At 44.6% G+C, this 20,512-nt stretch overlaps 1 protein-coding gene across 2 annotated transcripts in view; it reads left to right on the forward strand.

Moving 5' to 3' along the window:
- Positions 1-20,149, forward strand: part of Fbxl20 (F-box and leucine rich repeat protein 20) — a 70,521-nt gene extending 50,372 nt beyond the window's left edge. For both annotated transcript variants that reach the window (XM_026789847.1, XM_005368296.3), the window contains exons 7-15: positions 1,174-1,269; positions 3,929-4,055; positions 5,394-5,468; positions 6,280-6,410; positions 8,348-8,408; positions 9,816-9,860; positions 11,024-11,080; positions 12,575-12,787; positions 13,832-20,149. In XM_026789847.1, the coding sequence (XP_026645648.1) occupies positions 1,174-1,269; positions 3,929-4,055; positions 5,394-5,468; positions 6,280-6,410; positions 8,348-8,408; positions 9,816-9,860; positions 11,024-11,080; positions 12,575-12,787; positions 13,832-13,939 (913 nt within the window). In that variant the 3' untranslated portion in view covers positions 13,940-20,149. The remainder of the gene's footprint in view (positions 1-1,173; positions 1,270-3,928; positions 4,056-5,393; positions 5,469-6,279; positions 6,411-8,347; positions 8,409-9,815; positions 9,861-11,023; positions 11,081-12,574; positions 12,788-13,831) is intronic.
- The last annotated feature ends 363 nt before the right edge of the window (positions 20,150-20,512 follow it).

The following is a 20,512-nucleotide window of genomic DNA, read 5'->3' on the forward strand; positions in this document are numbered from 1 at the left end:
CAGAGATCCGCCTGCCTCTGCCTCCCGAGCACTGGGATTAAAGGCGTGCGCCACCACCGCCTGGCTAAAAAAACAGATTTTTGAGAGATTGCTCAGTACTGACACTTGAGTTCAGTTCCCCAGAACCCACATTAAAAAGCTAGCTGTGAGGGCTGGAGAGATGGCTCAGTGGTTAAGAGCATTGCCTGCCCTTCCAAAGGTCCTGAGTTCAATTCCCAGCAACTACATGGTGGCTCACAACCATCTGTAATGAGGTCTGATGCCCTCAGACATATACACAGACAGAATATTGTATGCATAATAAATAAATAAATAAATATTTTTTAAAAAGCTAGCTGTGATCCCAGCACTCGGAACGCAGAGACAGGTGGATCTCTGAGTTTGAGGCCAGCCTGGTCTACAAGAGCTAATTCCAGGACATGCACCAAAAGCTACAGAGAAACCTTGTCTCAAAAATCCAAAAAAAAGGCTAGCTGTGGTGGCACACCCTTGTAAAGAGACACACAGATCCCTGGTCTTGTGGGTGAGCTCTTGGCCAGTGAGAAGTTTTGTGCCAAGAAAGGGGGCTGAAGAAGAGCACGCAAGGTCCTATGGCCACATCTGTACACGGGCACACACAGAGGCAATCTTCACGAAGATTTAGCTTCATAACTTCAAAAGGAATCAGTATTTACAAATAAATGCAGTGAAGGGTGTACCAGTCATGTATACTGAAAACTACCAGACTTGGCTAAGAGAAAGCAAAGACAACTTAAAACGGAGGAGCAGTTCAGACTCAAGTTTGGAATACACATCGGCATGATGGAGTTCCATTCAGTTCCCAAAGCAGGCTTTGTTGTTGTTGTTGTTGTTGTTGTTGTTGTTGTTGTTACAGTTCTGATACATGCATATTTGCTAACAAGGGCTGTGATACAGCAGAATTGAAGTTTATTATTTTTGTGTGACTGTTAGTGCAGCCACACAATTACAACAGCGCAGGAATGAGGTCAGAGGACAACTTTTGGGAGGGTCTTCCACTGTGGGACCTTGGGACTCAATCCGAATCGTTCAGGTTGCGTGGCAAGTGCTTTTACCCACTGAGCCGTCTTGGTACCCAGGTTGCTTTTATGTGTATTCATTTCTCTTAGGTAATATTATTTTTAATGTGTATTTATTATTTTTTTCTGTTTGCAGTACCTGTACTAGCCTTAGCAAGTTCTGCTCCAAACTCAGGCACCTCGACTTGGCTTCCTGTACATCAATAACAAACATGTCTCTCAAAGCTCTGAGGTAAACTTCCTGTAACACTATGCCTATTAATACATACTTTGAAAAAATAACTGATAATACAGTTGGAACTGAAGACAGCGTTGTTTTATGGATGTGTACTGTAGTCCCCAGGAGACCTTTTCTCTTGCCCCTGCTTCACATTAAATCACCGGTACATTAATATGAAGTCCAGAGATAACTAGGGATTTTGAACAGAGCAGTATGGGTTATCCATTAGTAAGCAGACACTCATAGAGGACTGCTTTCTAAAAAAACAAAAGAAAATGCCATGTGTTTTTACAGCTTACTGGTTAAAATGGAGTCTGGAGCCAGGTTGTCTTAACAGCTGTGACTGAACATGGCCTGAAGAGCTTTTCCTTGTTATCTTGTAGTATTGTTATGAGAATTACATGAGATACCGTCAGCCTGCACTGTAGAAAGTCGTGCCTGTATTTAACAGGGTGGGCTTGAAGACTTTCATGTGCTTCAACCTGACACAGATAAAGTACTTTCAAAGCTGTCTTGCTGGCTGGAGAAATAACTCAGCAATTAAGAGCACTGGCTGCTTTCCTAGAGGTCCTGAGTTCAATTCCCAGCAACCACATGGTGGCTTACAACCATCTATAATGGGATCTGATGCCATCTTTTGGCATGCAGACAGAACACTCAGACTAGAGAAGAAAGAGAGAAAGAGGGAGGGAGGGAGGGAGGGAGGGAAACCTGCCTGACGTAATCAGTGCTCATTGTTTGAGTGTTCTCATGTTGTCTAAGTACTGTAAAGGTGGGGGTTGTTCACACCAGTAATCCCAGCACAGGGAAGGCTAGGGCAAGAGGATCCTTAGTTGAAGGCCACTCTGGACTTCACAGTGAGACTGAGTCTTGAAAACAGACTATTTATGGAAGGTTTGCAGAAGGTTCACAGTTGAACCTAGGGGTTTACACAGGCAAAGCAAGTGCTGTCACCAATCTCAGTGCCCAGCCTCTCTTTTCCTTCAGACAGGTCCTCGCCAGGTCTCCCTGGAACTCTGAGATAAACTTGCCTGTGTGTCCAGAAGTCTCTGGGGTTCTGTGGTTTGGTTTTGTCTTTTAATTTTTAGATAGTGTCTCTCTATGTAGACCAGGCTGACCTTGGATTTATGATCCTCCTGCCTCAGCCTCTCAAGTAGCTGCGATTATAGAGACCTACCAGACCTGACTTAGAAAAAGAAATTAAGCTAGCATGTCATATATCCTAAGCTAGCCTTGAACTTGCCTTCAGTTCCCAAATAAAATGTATTTTAAAAGAGTGGAATACTCATTCCCTTTGGAAATCTACTTTTTAACTAGACTTTCCTTAGTAATTAGGGTTCTTTGTGTTGCTTCTGCTTACACACATTGAAAGTAAAGTCGGGCCAGGGCTATGGTGGCGCACACCTTTAATCCTAGCACTTGGGATACAAAGGCAGGCAGATCTGTGAGTTCGAGGCCAGCCTGGTCTACAGAATGAGTTCCAGGACAGCCAGAACTCTAGTGCAGAAAAATGTAACAACAACCACAAAATTAAAGTGGTAGACACACTCTTTATTATTGTGGTGCTGCATACCTGTAATCGCAGCATTAAGGAGGCTGAGGCCCGAGACTTACTGCACATTCAAGCTCAGTCTAGGCTACATAGTATTAAGCCAGCCAAGGCTACATAGCAAGACCCTATCTCAAAACGAGAGAAAGAATTAGAGAGTGTAAGTGACATAAAACATGGCTCCTTTTGAAACTTCCTCATGAATACAATGAATCTACAGCTGCTTGCCATGTAAGGCCATAAATATGGTGACCCTTGACATTTATAAGGTACTTTCCTACAAATGACCTCATTTATTTATCTTATGCAGTAGATAGAACAAGCGTGTGTAGATTTTTTTTTTAAAAAATCAAAAAGGTTCTGGGTATTACTGAAGTAGCCATGAAATGTCTAAGATGCTGTGCCCATCAGTTTCACGGAACCTGTGGGTGGAAAGAGACTTGTAAATGTACATTGTATTACCGTGCTAGCGGGTGATAGGCATGAGGGTCTCAGTCTGGGCAAACTGGGGACAGGATGTGGCTAATCAGACAAACTTCTTAAAGTGACTTGCCTGGAATCAGACGATTTATGTTAAAGATGAGCTTAAACCTAGATCTCCTGGCTTTATTTAAGGACTTTTCTATAAGCAGGAATAGGAATAATAAGGAACTTAGAACCATTCAAGCAGTGTTTGCAGCGATAGATTTAAAATCCTTCAGTATTTCATGTGGAGTACACTGAGAGATTCAGAGGAGAAGCTAGTGTATTCTGGAGAAAGGTTGAACATGATCTAGCCTTACTTCGGCCTGCGGAAACAGTACTCTATAGAAATGTCCCAGATAAGGAAATATATAGAGACTTTCTGATTTTTTTTTTTTAATAAAAGTCTAGTAGGCCTTTGATACCAGTAAAATTCCTTGATGGAAAAATCTGAGCTTGACTCTGAACTGTCTTTAGTTACTCTGTAAAGTTAAACTAGTCATTTAATTTCCGTTTCCAGTCTGCACCTGGAAAACAGTCTGTGCTTTGTGCTTGTTGGTAAACTGGATTTCAGGTTCCCCGCCGAGTGACACAGTCCGTGTGAACACCGCAATGGGAGAGGAGGTCGTGACACATTTGTCTTGTTTGTTTTATCCTAAGTGAGGGCTGTCCACTGTTGGAGCAGTTGAACATTTCCTGGTGTGACCAAGTAACCAAGGATGGCATTCAAGCACTAGTGAGAGGCTGTGGGGGTCTCAAGGCCTTGTTCTTAAAAGGCTGCACACAGGTAATGCTCCGTGGATGGCTTGTGAAAGTGAGGGTCTGTGAGCTCTTTGGAGGTGACTGTGAAGACAACGTCTCAGAGCTGAGGAATGGGAAGAACTGATACCCGACCAAAGTGTAAATGGGGCAGAAGGGACAAGGTGGAGAGACACTCATGCAGAGCCGTTTGTCTGCACTAAAGAGAAAGTCTTGGCAATTTATACTTGTCACCAGCAGGAACTGTCCATGGTGTGCCATGTACACAGCAGCTGCATCTTACCTCCTGCTGTAACGCCACAGGATAGCGCTTCTTTTCATTAAATTCTCAAACCCAGGCGTGCTGGTACACCCCTTAATCCTAGCATTTGAGAGGCTGAGACAGGAGGATCCCTGTGAGTTCAGAGCCAGCCTAGGCTACATCATAAGACTCTGTTTCAAAAAAAAGAAGTGATATTAAAAACAAATAAGACTCCGTTTCCTTGGGTAATGAAAAGAAGAGGAAATAAACTGGTCAGGTAACGTTAGAAATGATTGGAGAGTAGTGGAGTTAGATGTGCCTGGCGTTTTCCAGGGATTGCTAACGATATACTGTGGATTCCATTAAAGATGCCCTCAGTTTTACCATAATAGGAAGCATTCCTTTGTTTGAAGCAGAACTCTGGATATACAATTGCCTTAAACAGCAGCTGAGCTTCTGGTTATTTGTGGAATCCTGGAAAATATTGATAGGGATGCATCACTGTGACCCAGCTGCTCAGTAGCAGATAGACTCTGGCAAGTCCTTTCTCAGCGCCTTTTCCAGAAAACCCTTAAACGACAGCACAGACTCTGTATGGGTTGTAATGTAAGCACGTGAAAATTGTTTTGCCTTTATAATCTTTTCACAACTTATTATAAATATTTGTTAGAAATAAAACACATATCCAGACATGATGACTCAAGCTTGTAGTCCCAGCACTCAGGAGGCAGACACAGGAATAGAGATCACAGCCAACCTGGTCTCTATAGGGAGTCCAGAATAGCCAGGACTACATATTTAGACTCTTTCACAAAAGAGAGAACGAATCCTAGCCTTAATCTTTTTCTGGATTTGATAGTAATGATAAGAATTTGGTATGAAAAAAATAACTTCTAAAATCCTGGTAACTATTACTACTAGGAATGAGATGTGATCGTGTTTTTTGTTTTTAGATTTTGGTTTTTTGGTTTTGGGGGGGGGGTTGTGGGTTTTTTGTTTTTTTGTGTGTGGTTCATTGTTCCTTTGCAACTTGGTAAGCTGTATTGAGAATGTATTGATCACTGAGTATAGTCTTTTTCTACTTTGAAACAATGTCGGTAATCTCTTATTTTTTCATCTTTCCAGCTAGAAGATGAAGCTCTCAAGTACATAGGTGCACACTGCCCTGAGCTGGTGACTTTGAACTTGCAAACTTGCTTAGTAAGCATCCCTTCCCATAATGCTTCTGTATTAGTAATTTCTCCTAGTAACATTATTACGAAAGTTTCGTCAAAAGCAGTGTCTTACAGGCATGGTGATAACACACCTAGAGTCCCTGCACTGGAACCCCAGCACTGAGCAGATCGGGGCACGAGGATCATGAGTTGGAGGCCAGCATGGATTGTGTAGCAAGGTCTAGACTAGACTAGACTGCATAGTAAACCATTTCAAAGACAGACAGGTGTAATAAATCATACCTGTGATCCCAGCAGTTGAAAACCTGAAACAGAATCGCCATGAATTCAAAGCAAGCCTGAGTTATAGTGAGATCCGCACAAATGTTTATATATCCTTCCCTTTTTTATATTTTCTTATTTCAACATAGTTTGATTGCATAGCTCGGGATGATCTTGAGCTTATCCTCCTGCCTCAGTCCTTCCAGTGTTAGGGTTACCGGTGTTTGCTCATAAACAAACTCTGACATTTCCAGAGTGAGTTCCAGGACAGCCAGGGCTGTTACCCAGAGAAACCATGTCTCAAAAAAGAAAAAAAATACTGGTATCCTTAACTGTTTTCTAGGTTTTATAACTTTTTAATTACACCTTCACCATGACATTCCCCAAGCTGGTCTAACTCCTCCCCTTCAAACAGAGCCACAGAGTCAGCAGGAGCTAGAAGGAGACTGTTGCCTCTAGGTTTGGGGTGGTCTCTGGATGCTCAGGCTGCCTAGATTCTAAGTGTTGCTGCTTCCACAGAAGTATTTTTTGTAAATAATGTATATTGATTTTTCTCACTTTTGTGTCTGTTTTAGCAAATCACAGATGAAGGTCTCATCACCATATGCAGAGGGTGTCATAAGTTGCAGTCCCTCTGTGCCTCTGGGTGCTCCAATATCACAGATGCCATCCTGAACGCTCTAGGTCAGAACTGCCCTCGTCTTAGGTAAACATTGTTCATTTAGCTCAAAAAAATCAAGAGATGAAGAAGCTGCCTTTATCCGTGTTTTTCCTTGGAATTTTGAAACTTTAGGTCACTGCAAGGCCACTACCCTTCTAGCTGGCCATCTACTGGCTTTGTAAGTGACATGAATCAAGAATTGATCTTACTGGTCATGTAGGAAAAGTTAGTACTTTCTTAAAATTCCTTTCACTACTTCTTTGGTTTTTCGAGACAGGGTTTCTCTGTGTAGTCCTGGCTATCCTAGAACTCATTCTGTAGACCAGGCAGGCCTCGAACTCAAGGAGATTGCTTTCTTCACTTTTGAAAGCCCATCCTGAGGCTATTATGTTGTAATCAATGAACAAAAATTTTAAACTTAGTTCTGCAGGAGACCCTCCTGTGTTGTGCTTATCCTCATTTATCTATTCATTTTTATTGAGCTGTACTTTTCTCTCCATTCCCTTCCCTTCCTCCACTCTTCCCCTTGACCCTCCTATTTTTTATTTTTTATTCTCAGACAGGGTCTCTCTAGTATATAGCTCTGGCTGTTAGGTAAAGCAGGCTGGCCTCAAATTCGGAGATCTGCCTGCCTCTGCTTCCTGAGTGCTGGGATTAAAGGCATGCACCACCATGCCTAACCACGTTTATCATCTTTTAGAACAGCTACATTATTCTGTAGGTCTTCTCTGCTTGAATATGGAAGTGTCTGGATGCTCACCCAGAGTGTTTCCATTCTGATGCACATAGTGTCAGAGCCGTGGCATTCCAGAAGAGCATGCATGATGCCCAGTGACTTATAGTGATAGGTATTATTTTAGGTGCTTTATGAATACTGATTCTTAACATATCCTAGAAGAGAAAGCCAGAGTCCAGGGGTGCCATTAAGTGCTTGAGTAAGGATTCCAAGACAGTTCCTCTGGCACAGAGCCCACAAAGGCACTTTCTCACACAGTAACAATTATAAAGTTTCAAATCTAAAGACTTTTTTGATGATTGCCTAGTGGTGGCCTAACTGTGGGTGCTGAAAGTACCTAGGTTATAGTGCCTTCAGTCTGAGAGTAGAGGTCTTCTCCGTGGCTGAGAAATAACCAAACATCCAGAAGACAGTGTGTTGGCCTTCTCTGCTTAAAGCCGGGGCTCTTCAGCTCCACCTTCGTGTGTCTATTCCATTGTGAGAGTTTCCAGCGCGGCTGTGGCCATGTTCACCATGCAGCATTTGTTTCCTCTTACCTGATGATGATTTACTGAGCTCTGATTTACCCTTCGGCTTCAGTTATAAAGATTCTTAAGGGAACTTGACCTTTGGCACCATCACATAGCACAGCTGTTACCTGACTTTGCACAGAAAAGAGCAGCCTTTGATTTCCCAGGCCTGTGGGTGTGAGGTCAGTGGTCAGCAGCTGGCTGAATAGGAGAGTGGCTGCCATCCTGGCTTTCTTCTGCACGCCCAGGAGACAGGCAGCTTTGAACACAGGACTTCATACCTGGGACAGACCTGTCCTCTCGTCGAGTTTTTAAAGGTCTTGAAATCTGCAGAGACCTACATGAAAGCCAGACTAGTTTACGTCAGCAGCAGGTGAACTGAAGCTGAGTATTTATCTCCATCTCCTTTTGTTTTCTAGGAGCAGGCTGCCCTCTGGGTAAGCAGTGTGCCACCAAGGAAGCTTTTAATGCAGTTGGTCGTTAACTACAAGCTTCATTTATATTCCTCTGTATTCTTTGATTACATCACCCTGATATGTGGTATTGACAGGACCATTTTATGATAACCACATGAAAACAAACAGCAAGACCTGTGTACAGACTTGTTTAGTTATTAAAGTCACTGTGAATTATAAGCTGTCAGAATAAAACATTGCTTTCTTAAATTCTTGCTGTTTAGTAAAATCAGGTTTCATGACCCAAGACCTAACTTTCTTTTCACCTTGTTCTTTGAATAGAATACTGGAAGTGGCCAGATGTTCCCAGTTAACAGATGTGGGCTTCACTACTCTGGCGAGGGTGAGTATTTCCCTAGGTTCTACCTTACGTCCATAGGTTTTCTTGGGGGTTTTTATTTTTGAGGAAGCAGCAAAAAGAGTAGTATAGGTGTGAGACCAGGGTTGCGTTCTCTGCGGCTCTCTGAGCCTTCTTGTGCATGAGCTATTGACCTGATGTCCGCAGAAAAGGTGGTCAGCTCTGGAAGTGCAGACGTGCACTCTGATAAGGCTTGAATTTTCATGTTTTCATGAGGATGGTGAATTGACCCAAGCCAAGGCTTCTGGTATTTCACAAGACTTTGATTTGGTGTGTGATTGAGTGAGAATAATGCTCAAGGGGATACAGGCCTGGTGACTATTACACCAGTCACTAGAGACTTTTGTGTATTTCCAGGGGATTTTAATACAGTGGTCTGTACAGATCACTGTAGAAAACCATCGTCTTTGGTGGTGGTTGTTTTGTTTGCGTGGTGAAACAATGTTTTCCTGTGTAGCTTGCCTGTCCTGGAGCCCAGGTCTTCCTGGCTCGGTAACATTTAAATTAGATTGACTTCTGTCAGTATTAAAGAACAAGGGGGATATAATTTGCTTTTAGGCCAGTCCATGAAGTACTGATAAGGTGAAAGCCAGCATACCTGGCTAAAAATAAGGAATAGAACTTCCTCTCTTCCCCCAAAAAACAATTTTTATTGAGTTATTTTTTAGTTATGAAGTATCTCTTTGGCCAGGCAGTGGTGGCCCTCCCCTTTAATCCCAGCCAACACTCGGGAGACAGAGGCAGGCAGATCTCCGTGAGCTTGAGGCCAGCCTGGTCTACAGAATGAGACACAGGATAGTCAAGGCTGTTACACAGAGAGACCCTAGTGGAAAAAACACACAAACAAACAAACAAATAAATAAATAAAAGATTAGCCTGTATTAATTTTTAAAATGTTAAATAATTGAGACATTTTAGTGTAGTCAAAGCCTTCTTAAATTTATGATTTAATCAGGGATGATGATGGACATTTATAATTAATCACGGCCCTTGGAACTGTGGCAGGTGTGTCATGGATTTGAAGGTAATCTGGGCCACAGAGCCAAATCCTATCTCAAAAAACAAAAAGATATAATAGAAAAACTGGGTAGCAGCCAGGCAGTGGGGGCGCACGCCTTTAATCCCAGCACTCGGGAGGCAGACGCAGTTTGTGAGTTTGTGAGTTTGAGGCCAGTGGTCTACAAGAGCTAGTTCCAGGACAGCCAGAGCCATTTCATAGAGAAAGCCTGTTTCAAAAAACCAAAAATTGAAAATGACACTAGGCTAACAACAACTCTGAGATACCAAGACTTGAAAAGTGTGCTTAATACATACAGTTGCTTAGCTCTTTTGACTTTTGTGGTTTGCAGTGTTTAAAATTTGCACTGAATTATCTGTCATTGTCCTTTATAGAACTGCCACGAGCTCGAGAAGATGGACCTGGAAGAGTGTGTTCAGGTGAGGAGTTTGTTCTCAAGGACAGTGTGTCTGAATGTCTGAAGCTCTCCCTTATGGAGGACACTGACGTACTTGACAGTGTCACTGATTGTCCAGCCCCCCAGGAAAGTCATGACCAGGTGCTGCATCGCAGCTACAGTGTATTAGTGGATTAGTATCTCCCGTCCATTCAGCTCATGTTTGTGTCTCAGCACCCCCTGCATCTTTACTGTGTGAGTACCTCTACCCTCACCAGTTCTCTCTCTGCTCTCGGCTGTGTGTAATAGAAGTACAGGTTGGAGAGGAGTTTGAAAAGAGGCAAACTTAGGATTTATTTCCAGTCCTAGGATCACTCTGAAACATTTTTCTCCTGTCACAGTCGTAAGCCTCTCAGGTTCCAGAAGGGGCTCCAATTGTCCTATGTGGTGGTTTGCCTTAAGGAGGTGTGGGGCCAGATACCTAAAAATTTAAGGGTGCTTTGGTGTTAATTTTTAATGGATCATATACTCTGGCTTTTCCCTCTTCTGGTCCAAAGAAAGGACATCATTAAAGTCTGGTGAACAGGAGTTTTTAAGAGGACAGATTTTGATTTAGTTTAAAATACTCAGATAGATAATTAAAATATCACACAATTTGAAAGAAACTGAACAAAATTTTAAACAGTGAACCCAGAAAAGGTTTTTAGAAGCCTGGCAATTTAGGCAAATCTTAGAGAAATATTTTTTTTCAAAAGCAAGGAGTTGTCTGAGTTAGCAACCTCATAATAGTATCAATTACCTTTGAAGTTTGATGTCTATATTATATATGTGTATTGCATACGCATGTGCACAGTGAGCCACAGAGGCCAGAAGAGGGTGTATTCGATCCCTGTGAGCTGACTGACTCAAGTGTTGCCGTCTAACCTCCCGTCAGTCCTTGGGATAGAGTCACACTCTTAACCAATGAGTCAGCCCTCTGGAGGCTCCTGACCACTGTGTGTTAAAGACGATGTTTGAGAAGTAAATATCTGTAAAGATGGAGATTAGAAAGCCTGGGTGTTTTTGCTTGTCATCTCTGTTTCCTACCGGCTCTAGTAGCTTGGAGCACAAAGCCGAAGGGTGTGTCATTTAATGACACTTGAACTACAGAGCACAGTTCATGAATTGCATCTAAGCTGATAAAATTTTACCCATTTGTTTTTTCAGATCACAGACAGCACATTAATCCAGCTTTCTATACACTGTCCTCGGCTTCAAGTATTGGTGAGTTTTACTTTCACTGTCTTGTATTTTAAATTTATGTATTTATTTATTCAAAAAATTAGATTTGTTTACTTTATGTGTATGGATGTTTTGCCTCCACGCATGTTTATGAATCAAGTGAGTACTAGGAATTGAACTCAGGCCCTCTCTAACCTGTTATTGTGTGCACATGTGTGAACTCAGGCCCTCTCTAACCTGTTATTGTGTGCACATGTGTGAACTCAGGCCCTCTCTAACCTGTTATTGTGTGCACATGTGTGAACTCAGGCCCTCTCTAACCTGTTGTTGTGTGCACATGTGTGCCATGACTCACATGTGCAGGTCAGAGAACAACCTTCTGGAGTTAATTCCCTTCTGCCACCTCTGCGTAGATCCCAGGGATCAACTCAGGTCACCAGACTTGGCCCTCTCACCATCCCCGCCTTAGCGTGTTCTGTGTTACTGCATCTTTTTTTTTTAAATATATTTATGTTCTATTTAACTTTATTTTATATGCATTGGTGTGAAGGTGTCAGATCCCCTGCAACTGGATCTTCAGACAGTTGTGAGCTGCCATGTGGGTGCTGGGAACTGAACCCAGGTCCTCTGGAAGAGCAGTCAGTGCTCTTAACCACTGAGCCATCTCTCCAGCCCTGTGTTACTGCATCTTACCAGTTACATTGCTAACCATGTGTGATGCTGTGTGTCTGTGCCCAGCACTCAGGAGGCTGAGGCAGGAGGAGAACCCAGAGTTTGAGGCCGTCCTAGGTTATATAGTAATATACATTTGTAGCGCAAAAACCCAGGATTGAGCCATGTCTTCCAGGACAAGTGCCTCTGACTCTGTAGCAGGTGTTTTGGTTGATGTCTCTGTATCCAGAACAGAATACAGAACACTGTATATTTGGCGAGCCCTGTGTTCTCAGTTCCCCAGAACTAGAGTTGAAGAGAAACGGGTCAGGTTACGTGTGATGCTAGTTCTTGATAGCTGTAAAGGTCATCCTTAGCTAGTTGTTCATTTGTGCCCTGAGTCAGATACTCAGTATTTAGTTCCGATTTCCTAAGACGTTGAATATGAAAAGCTTGAGCCTTGTCTTTCCTTCAGGTATGAAGTGTTAATTTGGGGAGTGGACTTTTTTTTTTTTTTTGGAGGCACCATGGTCTCACTGTGTAGTCCTGGCTGGCCTGGAATTTCCTGTGCAGACCAGGCTGACCTTGAACTCACAGAGATCCTCCTGCCTCTGCTGGCATTAAAGGGGGTGTACCTGGCTGTCTTATTTCGTGAGGTTGTTCACAATCACTCCATGAATTCACAAAATATATTTAGAATTAGGCTGGAAACAAAAGCCAGTCATACATGCTGAAAGCAGACCGTCAGCTCTGGTCTGCATTCCTGCTTCATCATGAGTGGCTCTAGGTGGCTTTGTAGTCACCAGGACGAACCAGAAGGGTCTGGGTTGGAACTGGACCTAAGCCAGAAGATGCCTGGTTGCCATCTTTGCTCTCTGGTTACAGAGTCTCTCTCACTGTGAGCTGGTCACAGATGATGGAATTCGTCACCTGGGGAATGGGGCCTGCGCCCATGACCAGCTGGAGGTGATTGAGCTGGACAACTGCCCTCTAATCACCGATGCGTCCCTGGAACACTTGAAGAGCTGTCACAGCCTTGAGCGGATAGAACTCTATGACTGCCAGCAAATCACACGGGCTGGAATCAAGAGACTCAGGGTAAAGCCGCACTGCTCCTCAGCCCCTCCCCATCTCCCTCTTGTCTCACCTGTTCTTTTTTCAGATTTAGAGTCTCGTGATTTCTTTGTTTTGTTTAATTTTCTTGATTATTTAGCAGAGGAAGAAAAACTAACAATCTAAGAAAACTGCATGCCAGAATCTGGTCCTAAAGGGAAGGGAGTATCTGACAAGGCGTGCATCCTGGTAGTCAGAGGGCTGAGAGCAGAATCAAGTGCAAAGCCATTAGGACTGCGGAGTGAGCTCAGCATCCACGTAGGCTAGGAATGTAGTTTAGGGGCAGAGAGCTTGCCTAACATGTACAGGGAGAGGTGAACACGGAGAAAGAGGGGGAGATAGATATGGAAAATTGGAACATCTCCACACTTGCCGCAAGATAAACACTGTAACAACTACAGCTCCTCTCTCAACAGAGAAAAGGGCTCCTAGAATAGCGGAGACCTTGCATCACAGGCTAGCTTGAGCAGTGTTTCCTGGTATCATGTAGCACAGACCGACTTTGATTGAATTCAATGTGTAGTAGAAGATGACCTTGAACTCATAATTTTCCTGCCTCCTCTTACTTGCTAAGATTAGAGGTCTGTACCTCCAAGCCTGGCTTAGAGCCTCCACTGTGGCAACCTGTGTGTGGTGCCTGGACCTGACTATCGGGAGGCTTACCATCTCTGGTTCCGTTTACTGAGCTGAGGAGTGTGTCTAGAGATGATGCTTAGTAAGAACCACACTGCCTTAAGCCTAGTAAGTATTCAGACATAGTAAAGACTAGGTAGACGTTCATTTTAAACTTGTCTCGTTTCTTCCAGCTATGGGATTCTAACTATGAATCTCTCTGGGACAAGGTGAAAGCTTAGAATTGTTTTCATTCCCATCCGCCTCCACAGGGCAGATAGAGCCCGGGGCACCTCGCACCCTAAGTAGTGCTGAGCCAGTCCTGCTCTTCCGCCCTTCAGCCCCTTGGCTCCTCTGAGAAACAACATTGCTCCTCTGTCTAAGCACTTTCTGAGTAGTGTTTCTGTCTTGTTGCAGACCCACTTACCCAACATTAAAGTCCACGCCTACTTCGCACCTGTCACTCCACCCCCGTCAGTAGGGGGCAGCAGACAGCGCTTCTGCAGGTGCTGCATCATCCTATGACGGTGCAGGTGTCAGCCTCGGTGAACTGAGTATTTAAGGACACTGCTAGACGTGCCGTGGAGTCTCCAGTGGAAGCAATCCCAGCATTCTGGGCAGGGTTCCAAAGCGAGGGCAGCGTCCAGATCCCCAGAGCCGCACATACACAGGCACATGCCCTCACCCCATCCGCTGCAGTTCTGTGACCGTGGCACCGAAGTTCATACTGGCTGTAACAAGTGGATTGGTAAAGCCTAACCATTCCTGTTGGACATGCCCAGAAGAAATCTTAGGCCATGGTAGAGGGAGGGGACATTCCAGCAAAACCCAGTGTTACTGCTACTGTGGTTTATTTTATTAAGGGGTTTCTGTGGGGATTTTGAATCAGTAACTGCAATCTTCCAGGGTGAAAGGTAGCATGGAAAAACAATATATGATGTATCCAGGGACCAGAAAGAAAATTTCTTTGCATCCTAGAAATGGTAGCTATCCATTGGGAGATGCTTATGCAACTTCTGTGCTTCCTTGTTTCCATGCCAACATGCTGAGCATGCTCACAAAGAAGGCTCGTCCATTCATCTGATATTTTAGTATTTGGCCCAGAGGTTTCCTTAGCATCTATATATTGAAATTGCTGGGGTCCACATGCGATCACTTTTACTTCCCTGTCACCGTGCTCTGCTCACTGCTGCACCCTGGCTGTCCGTCCCCGGTCGTAGTTTGCTGCTCACACTCAGTTGTTACTCCTTTGCTGGTTGTTTACAGTTTGCATTTTGGATGATTAGTTGGGGTTACCAAACATTTTTAAAAGAAACATCAATAAATATTTTTTTAATCTAAATTTTACTATTAGGGGACCTGCCTGAATCTTTGCCAGTCTAGAAGGAAACTCTAACAAGAGCAGGGAAGTCAGGCTAAAAAGGGTTGAACTGTTTTGATGAAAAGAAACTCTCAGCCTTTTGGTTTCTGTTGTGTCTTTGCACGGTGTGCTCAGTGCGCTCTGCACATTTCCCTCTCCCAAACCTGGTGAGCGTACTAAGAAGAGAGAAGTGCATTATTCATGTGGAGTGGGGGGCGAACCCCCACTACCCAAGTGCAGCAGTGCTGGGGGGCGGGGGTCTGTGGTTAGTTTCTGGAGCCCCTCCCCCATTTAATCCCATGGGGATACGAGAAGAGCCCTGTAACAGTCAGCTGCCTGTGTGAGTGTTGGTGGGATTGTACCTAATGCTGGCACCTCAGAAGACCCAAACGTAGCAGCTAACACTCTCTCTTGTTGCAGCCTTCCTCTGAGTGTGGTATGAAGGCAGCCAGATGGGGCCACTGGGGCAGCCAGAGAACCTCAAGACGGGAGTAAGAGGCTCGGGGTCTATACTGAGCCTGGGACCTGCCCCAAATCCCACTCCCCTCTCCCGAGCTGAGAAAGGGGTTTAGTATCTGGCTTATTAAGAAGAAGCCTCTTCACAAAAACTCACACAAAACGAGAGAAATGAAATGAGTATCTAAACATATTTCTAAACTCCAATATTAGAGGCCTTGCGTGATGTTTAATAGGGTGTTGGGGGAAAGGCTTTTAGGAGGTAGATGTGCAAGCCAGTATGATCCCAGGGTGTTCAAAGGACTGGTTTACTGCTATAGGTACTGGTTCTACCAGAATATATAAGAATAAAATCTGATTAATTTCTCCATTAATGTAGAAAACAATCAGATGAAAAGGTCCTAGAATTCTATACTACCAGATTTATTTATCTTATTAAACTTATTTAAAATCTTATTTTATTATGTTCTTTTGAAAACTAAATTACTTGTGTTTTTTTATTCCTTCTCCCCCTCATGTTCAAATTACCCTGCAGGAAATTTCTTTTTTCCCTCTGAGACCATTTGTTATGTTGCCAAGCTGACTGGTATCGGCACCTGGGCTCCAGTTCCCTTCCGCCTCAGCCAGCATCCTGAGTGGATGGTGCTGCAGAGGCTTTTACATCTGTGTACACCCCACCCCCAGAGACCAAGTCTTACTCTTTAGCCCCGGCTGACCTGGAATTTGTGATTGTCTTTCTGCCTCGGCCTCCCAAATGCTAAGATGATAGGTGTGAGCCACCATGTCCGATTGACTACACTTTTAAAGTTAGACTCGGTGTGCACACATAGACATACACATGCTCCCAGGTGTATTTAGGGTTGGATCCCTAGGGGTCTCGTGCAAAACCAAAAGAAACTGAGGGAGCATCAGCTCTAGACTATGTTGTTTGATTCCACCCCCCCCCCCAAGTGCCTAACAAGTTGATATTAAACCCTGAATACTAATGGTTTCATAGACAGACATTTGAATTGCTCAAGTCTTGGCCACTCAGGTACTTCTTTTTTTCCATCAAAGTTTGAATGAGTCTGTTACCCACCAGTATGTCAAAGGTCTGGAAAATGCTGTTTTTCTTAGAGTGTGTTGCCATATGCAGGTTCATTGTATTTGTCTTGGTGATCTCTGCTGTTAAGACAAATCCCAACCTTTCTGGACAAAGAACACAAGTCAAAAAGGGGGGGTCTGTGGGTGTACAGCCCTGGTTGCATACGGTCAGGCAGGAGACATGTTCCTTTCTCAAGTCACATCAGACCCATCATGCTTGGAGGAAAGTAGATTGTTTTTTCAAGTGTTGATTTGAATCCTACACCAGCTTGTTACGCTAAGACTCAATGGTAAGTTTCAATCAGGTAGAAAGCCCTGACACCTGAATATATATAAATGCTTCCTGTCTATACGTGCAGAATACTAAGAATTCAGTAGGGTTTTGGCTTGGTTGATTGGGTTTGGGGTTGTTTTCGGGGCCATGGCTGGAAGCAAGGGCTCCTGCCACAGTGAGTATGTTCTCTCACTGAGCTGTCGTCCCAGCCCTAGTACAGCTCACTATGAAAATGCCCCTCTGGCAGCCAGGCTGACTCGGGAGGGAGATGATCTTAGCGCTGCCAGCGATGGCGCTGCACACACTGCTCAGCCGCCCTACTGAGGTAGTTAGCCATTTCTTCCAGCACCCGCCCTGGCCCTCTGTTAAAACCTCTTTCTTGTGGGGTATGTCCGGTCTAGCTAATTTTGGGATCCCTCTTCCTGATCTGAGCCAGCTATCAAGGACAGCTGTGAATCCTAACACCGTCAAGTGGAAGTGGCTCAGGTCATTTCTTACTTGATGGTTCTTGGTGTTTGGTTTTTGACTTTGAATTAAATTTGAGGCCAAACTGATGGTTCTAAAAGACTAAAGGGACATAACTTCTGTCTTCCCCAGTATTTGGTATATGAGAGCACACTATGAGGTTGATTTAGCACATGTAAGTCAAAAATGACATTTTAAGCATCTCTAAGGGAATCTTGGTAGATAACTTACCATGTTCTTTTGGGGGCATTCTATGCTGTTTGGAATGTTTGTCGTAACTCATTCATCATGAATGAGTGCTGTGGGCACTGAGGTCCGGTCTGGACTGTTTGGAGCTGTGAAGCCCTGATGTCCATTTGATTTTGCTCAGTTATCTTGTAAAATGTGTTTGGGACATTCCTTGACCTGACATGGCTAGGAAGTGTGAGAGCTGTCACTGGAAAGAGGAGAGTGACTTCCTGTCTGTCGTGTGGGCAACCTTGTTGGTGGCAGCTTTGAAACCAGAAACATGATTGCTCGTTGGCTGAGATGGCTCAGCAGGTACATGTGTTTTTGGACACACTGACCCCCAAGCTGTGACAGTGAAGGAAAGGCTGGCTGCTGGGATACAGGGTTTCTCTTTGTAGCTGTCCTGAGACTTGCTCTGTAGATCAGACTGACCTCGAGCCCACAGACATCCACCTGCCTCTTCCTCCAGAGTGCTGGGACTAAAGGTGTGTGCGTCACCACTGCCTGGCAATAAATAAAATTCTCAAAAAAAAAAAAAAACCACCAAAAAACAAGGCTCCGCAAGTCAGGCAGCTCATCTAGCTGGCATCAGTCATCAGTGAGAGGGCAGACGAGGAAAGAGCCCTGTTGGACCTTTCTGCCTTGTACAGATGGGTTTCCATCCCGGGGGTCTTGCTGACAGGCCAGGGATGAACCCAGCCTTGTCTGAGAAGAGCTAGATGTTTGGTTGGAGGTCTTAAAGCAGAAACCCTTAAATGACCTGAGGACAAAAACTTCTAAATCAAGGATGAGTGGGAGTAAGAATCTCACTTCCTCACCTTTATTTTTATCTTAAATTTGCATTGGAAGATGCAGAAAACTGAGTATCAATAGGGTGTGATTAGCCCTCTGGTTTGAGAATAAAATTTGGCTGTAAGTGCTGTATCCACGTGTCCCGACTACATCTTCATTCTCCAGCAGAGAATAGATGTTGTCTCAGCACCAGCTGCTTCAACCCTACCTTCTTCTCACCTGCCAGGAACTACCACAAGAGGCAGGTGAGCTTTTTATATGAAGGGCTTCTGCAGCCTTCCACTCAAGCCAAGTGGACCCGTGTTGTCCGTTTCAGTTTCTTCACCTCTGGAGGCTGTGATCTGTCCAGGGCTTTTAGGAAAGTCAGTATTAGCCTCTCACTTGAGTCTGAGCAAATCTTGGGAATTCAAGAAAGTTGCATGTAATATTCAGGAGGAAAAGGCTTTTGTTACGCAGCTCACATGCAGAATGCTGGAGAGCACCCTTTTGCCATCCTCCATCTCTGCCCCGTGAGCATTTGGTCTAAGAGTTGAAACTAGGAGTTTATGGATGAGTGTCAGCCCTTCTCTGCCGGCGTGGCACATGGAGCAGAAACCTAGTGGGTGACCTTCTCTGTTGTGTGTTTTTATTTTGAAGAGTTGGCATGCAGAAATGGCAGGCAGGGCTCACGGGAGAGGATTAGTCTAGAGCTGGGATGCGCTGCCTCAGGAAGAGCATCTGTCGTGAGCTCTAGGACCGCTGCTTCCTGCCTGACAAGTTCACTGTGTGTTGTCTTCAGCTCATCACTCCTTGCCCCTTGGTGGCAAGAAGGGCTTTCCTGCTGCTCTGGGCGCGAGTGTGGGACAGTGAATACAGTCTTCATCCCAGGAAGAGGTCAGGGGACAGGAGTGTCTCCTGTCCAACCCCCAGAACCAGATCTAAGATCTCTGCTCCACTAATACCTGTGTTAGCTCGGATCTGCCCTGAGTCGCTGCTTTTGTGTTTCCTCCCTTAGCCTAACATTTCTCAGCCCCTGAAACACCCATCCACTCATTTTCGTGTCACTAGAGAATGAGGACCTCCAAAGTCTTAGAAAAATCTACTTGAAAATGACTGGTCTGTGGTTAGCTTACTGCTCTCCTGAGAGACACATGACCCCCAGTACCAGACCCATGCTGTGCTCTCTGGGTTTCCATAGAAGTTGTGTCTCCTGTACACAGGATCATTTCTTACCTAGTTTTGATGACTGTTAATCTCTAACAAATTTAGGAAGGGGTGAGCCTGATATCTTTGACCTCCCCCCCCCAATCCCTTGCCACACCCCTACATGATGCACTTACTCCTAGATCCTACTGGCCTGTGTTCTGTAAGCTTTAGGCCAGCTCTTCCTCCCTGTGATGTGACCCCCAAAAATCAGTGATCGCCACTTCAAAGGGTGTCTGGAAGAGGCTACAACTTGCCTTTCTCCTCAGTTCCTGTTTTATCCACTCTGGCTGCCTCCTGTTTCCTCCCAGGCATTGTTTCCAGTTACTATTTCCTGATGGTTCTGCTCACCTTACCTCCCTTCCAGTGAGCCTGAGAGCACAGACCTGAGTGCTGGCCTGTGCAGAGCTCAGAGCACTGTGAGGACCGCCCCTTCCTGTCTGACTGCTCAGGGCCAGAGATGATGAGTACCTGGTGCTGTCTGAGGAGCTCTTCACTCCTGCACCCCTTCTTCCGCCGACTCCCTGTGCCCCAGCTGCCGGGCCTGACCTGGACATTGTACAGGAGCCGCTGCTTGCTTGTTTCTCACCAGGCCTGCGCCAACACTCAGCCACTCCCCAGGCCCCGCACAGTTCCCCAGTGGGGACTTACCAGGTTCCATTAGCTAAGTGACTGTATGTACAATACTTCCAGCACCCAAGGATGTGGGGGTGGGGAAGATTGTTTTAAATAAATAAAATCTAAGGAGGCAGTAGACGGTTCTTTTTGCTTTAAAAATCTTTGGACTAAAGAAATGTTTTTATATATATATAAATATAAAAAGTAAATCGTTATGTAACTATTATTGTTTCCTGTATGTTCTAATTTTGTTTTATGATGTAATTAAAGGAAATAAGCTGTGAAGACTTTTCATTTTCCTGTGGGAAGAGCCTGACTCTAGACTGTGAATCCTAGTGCGGCCCTAGAGCTGCAGAGGCTCTTGGGGAGGCATCCTTGCTTTGTAAATATTCCTTACTGTCCTCGTTCACGTCATAGCTTTAGTCAATATTCTCCTAATAACCTTATTTCCTGTCCCAACTCCACAAGAATTTAAGAAACGCAAAGAACATGGTATAAATGAGAGCCGCCTTAACTGGGTTCAGCTCAGCAGTCCGGAGCACTGGCTGCCCTTGCTGAGGACCAGGGAGCAGTTCATAGCACAGGTGTGGCAGCTCGAACTGCCTGGCACCATGTGCATGTCTTGTTCTGCACGGTTGTG

This window comes from Microtus ochrogaster, unplaced genomic scaffold (assembly GCF_000317375.1).
Source record: "Microtus ochrogaster isolate Prairie Vole_2 unplaced genomic scaffold, MicOch1.0 UNK31, whole genome shotgun sequence".
In the NCBI taxonomy this organism is placed as follows: Eukaryota; Metazoa; Chordata; class Mammalia; order Rodentia; family Cricetidae; genus Microtus; species Microtus ochrogaster.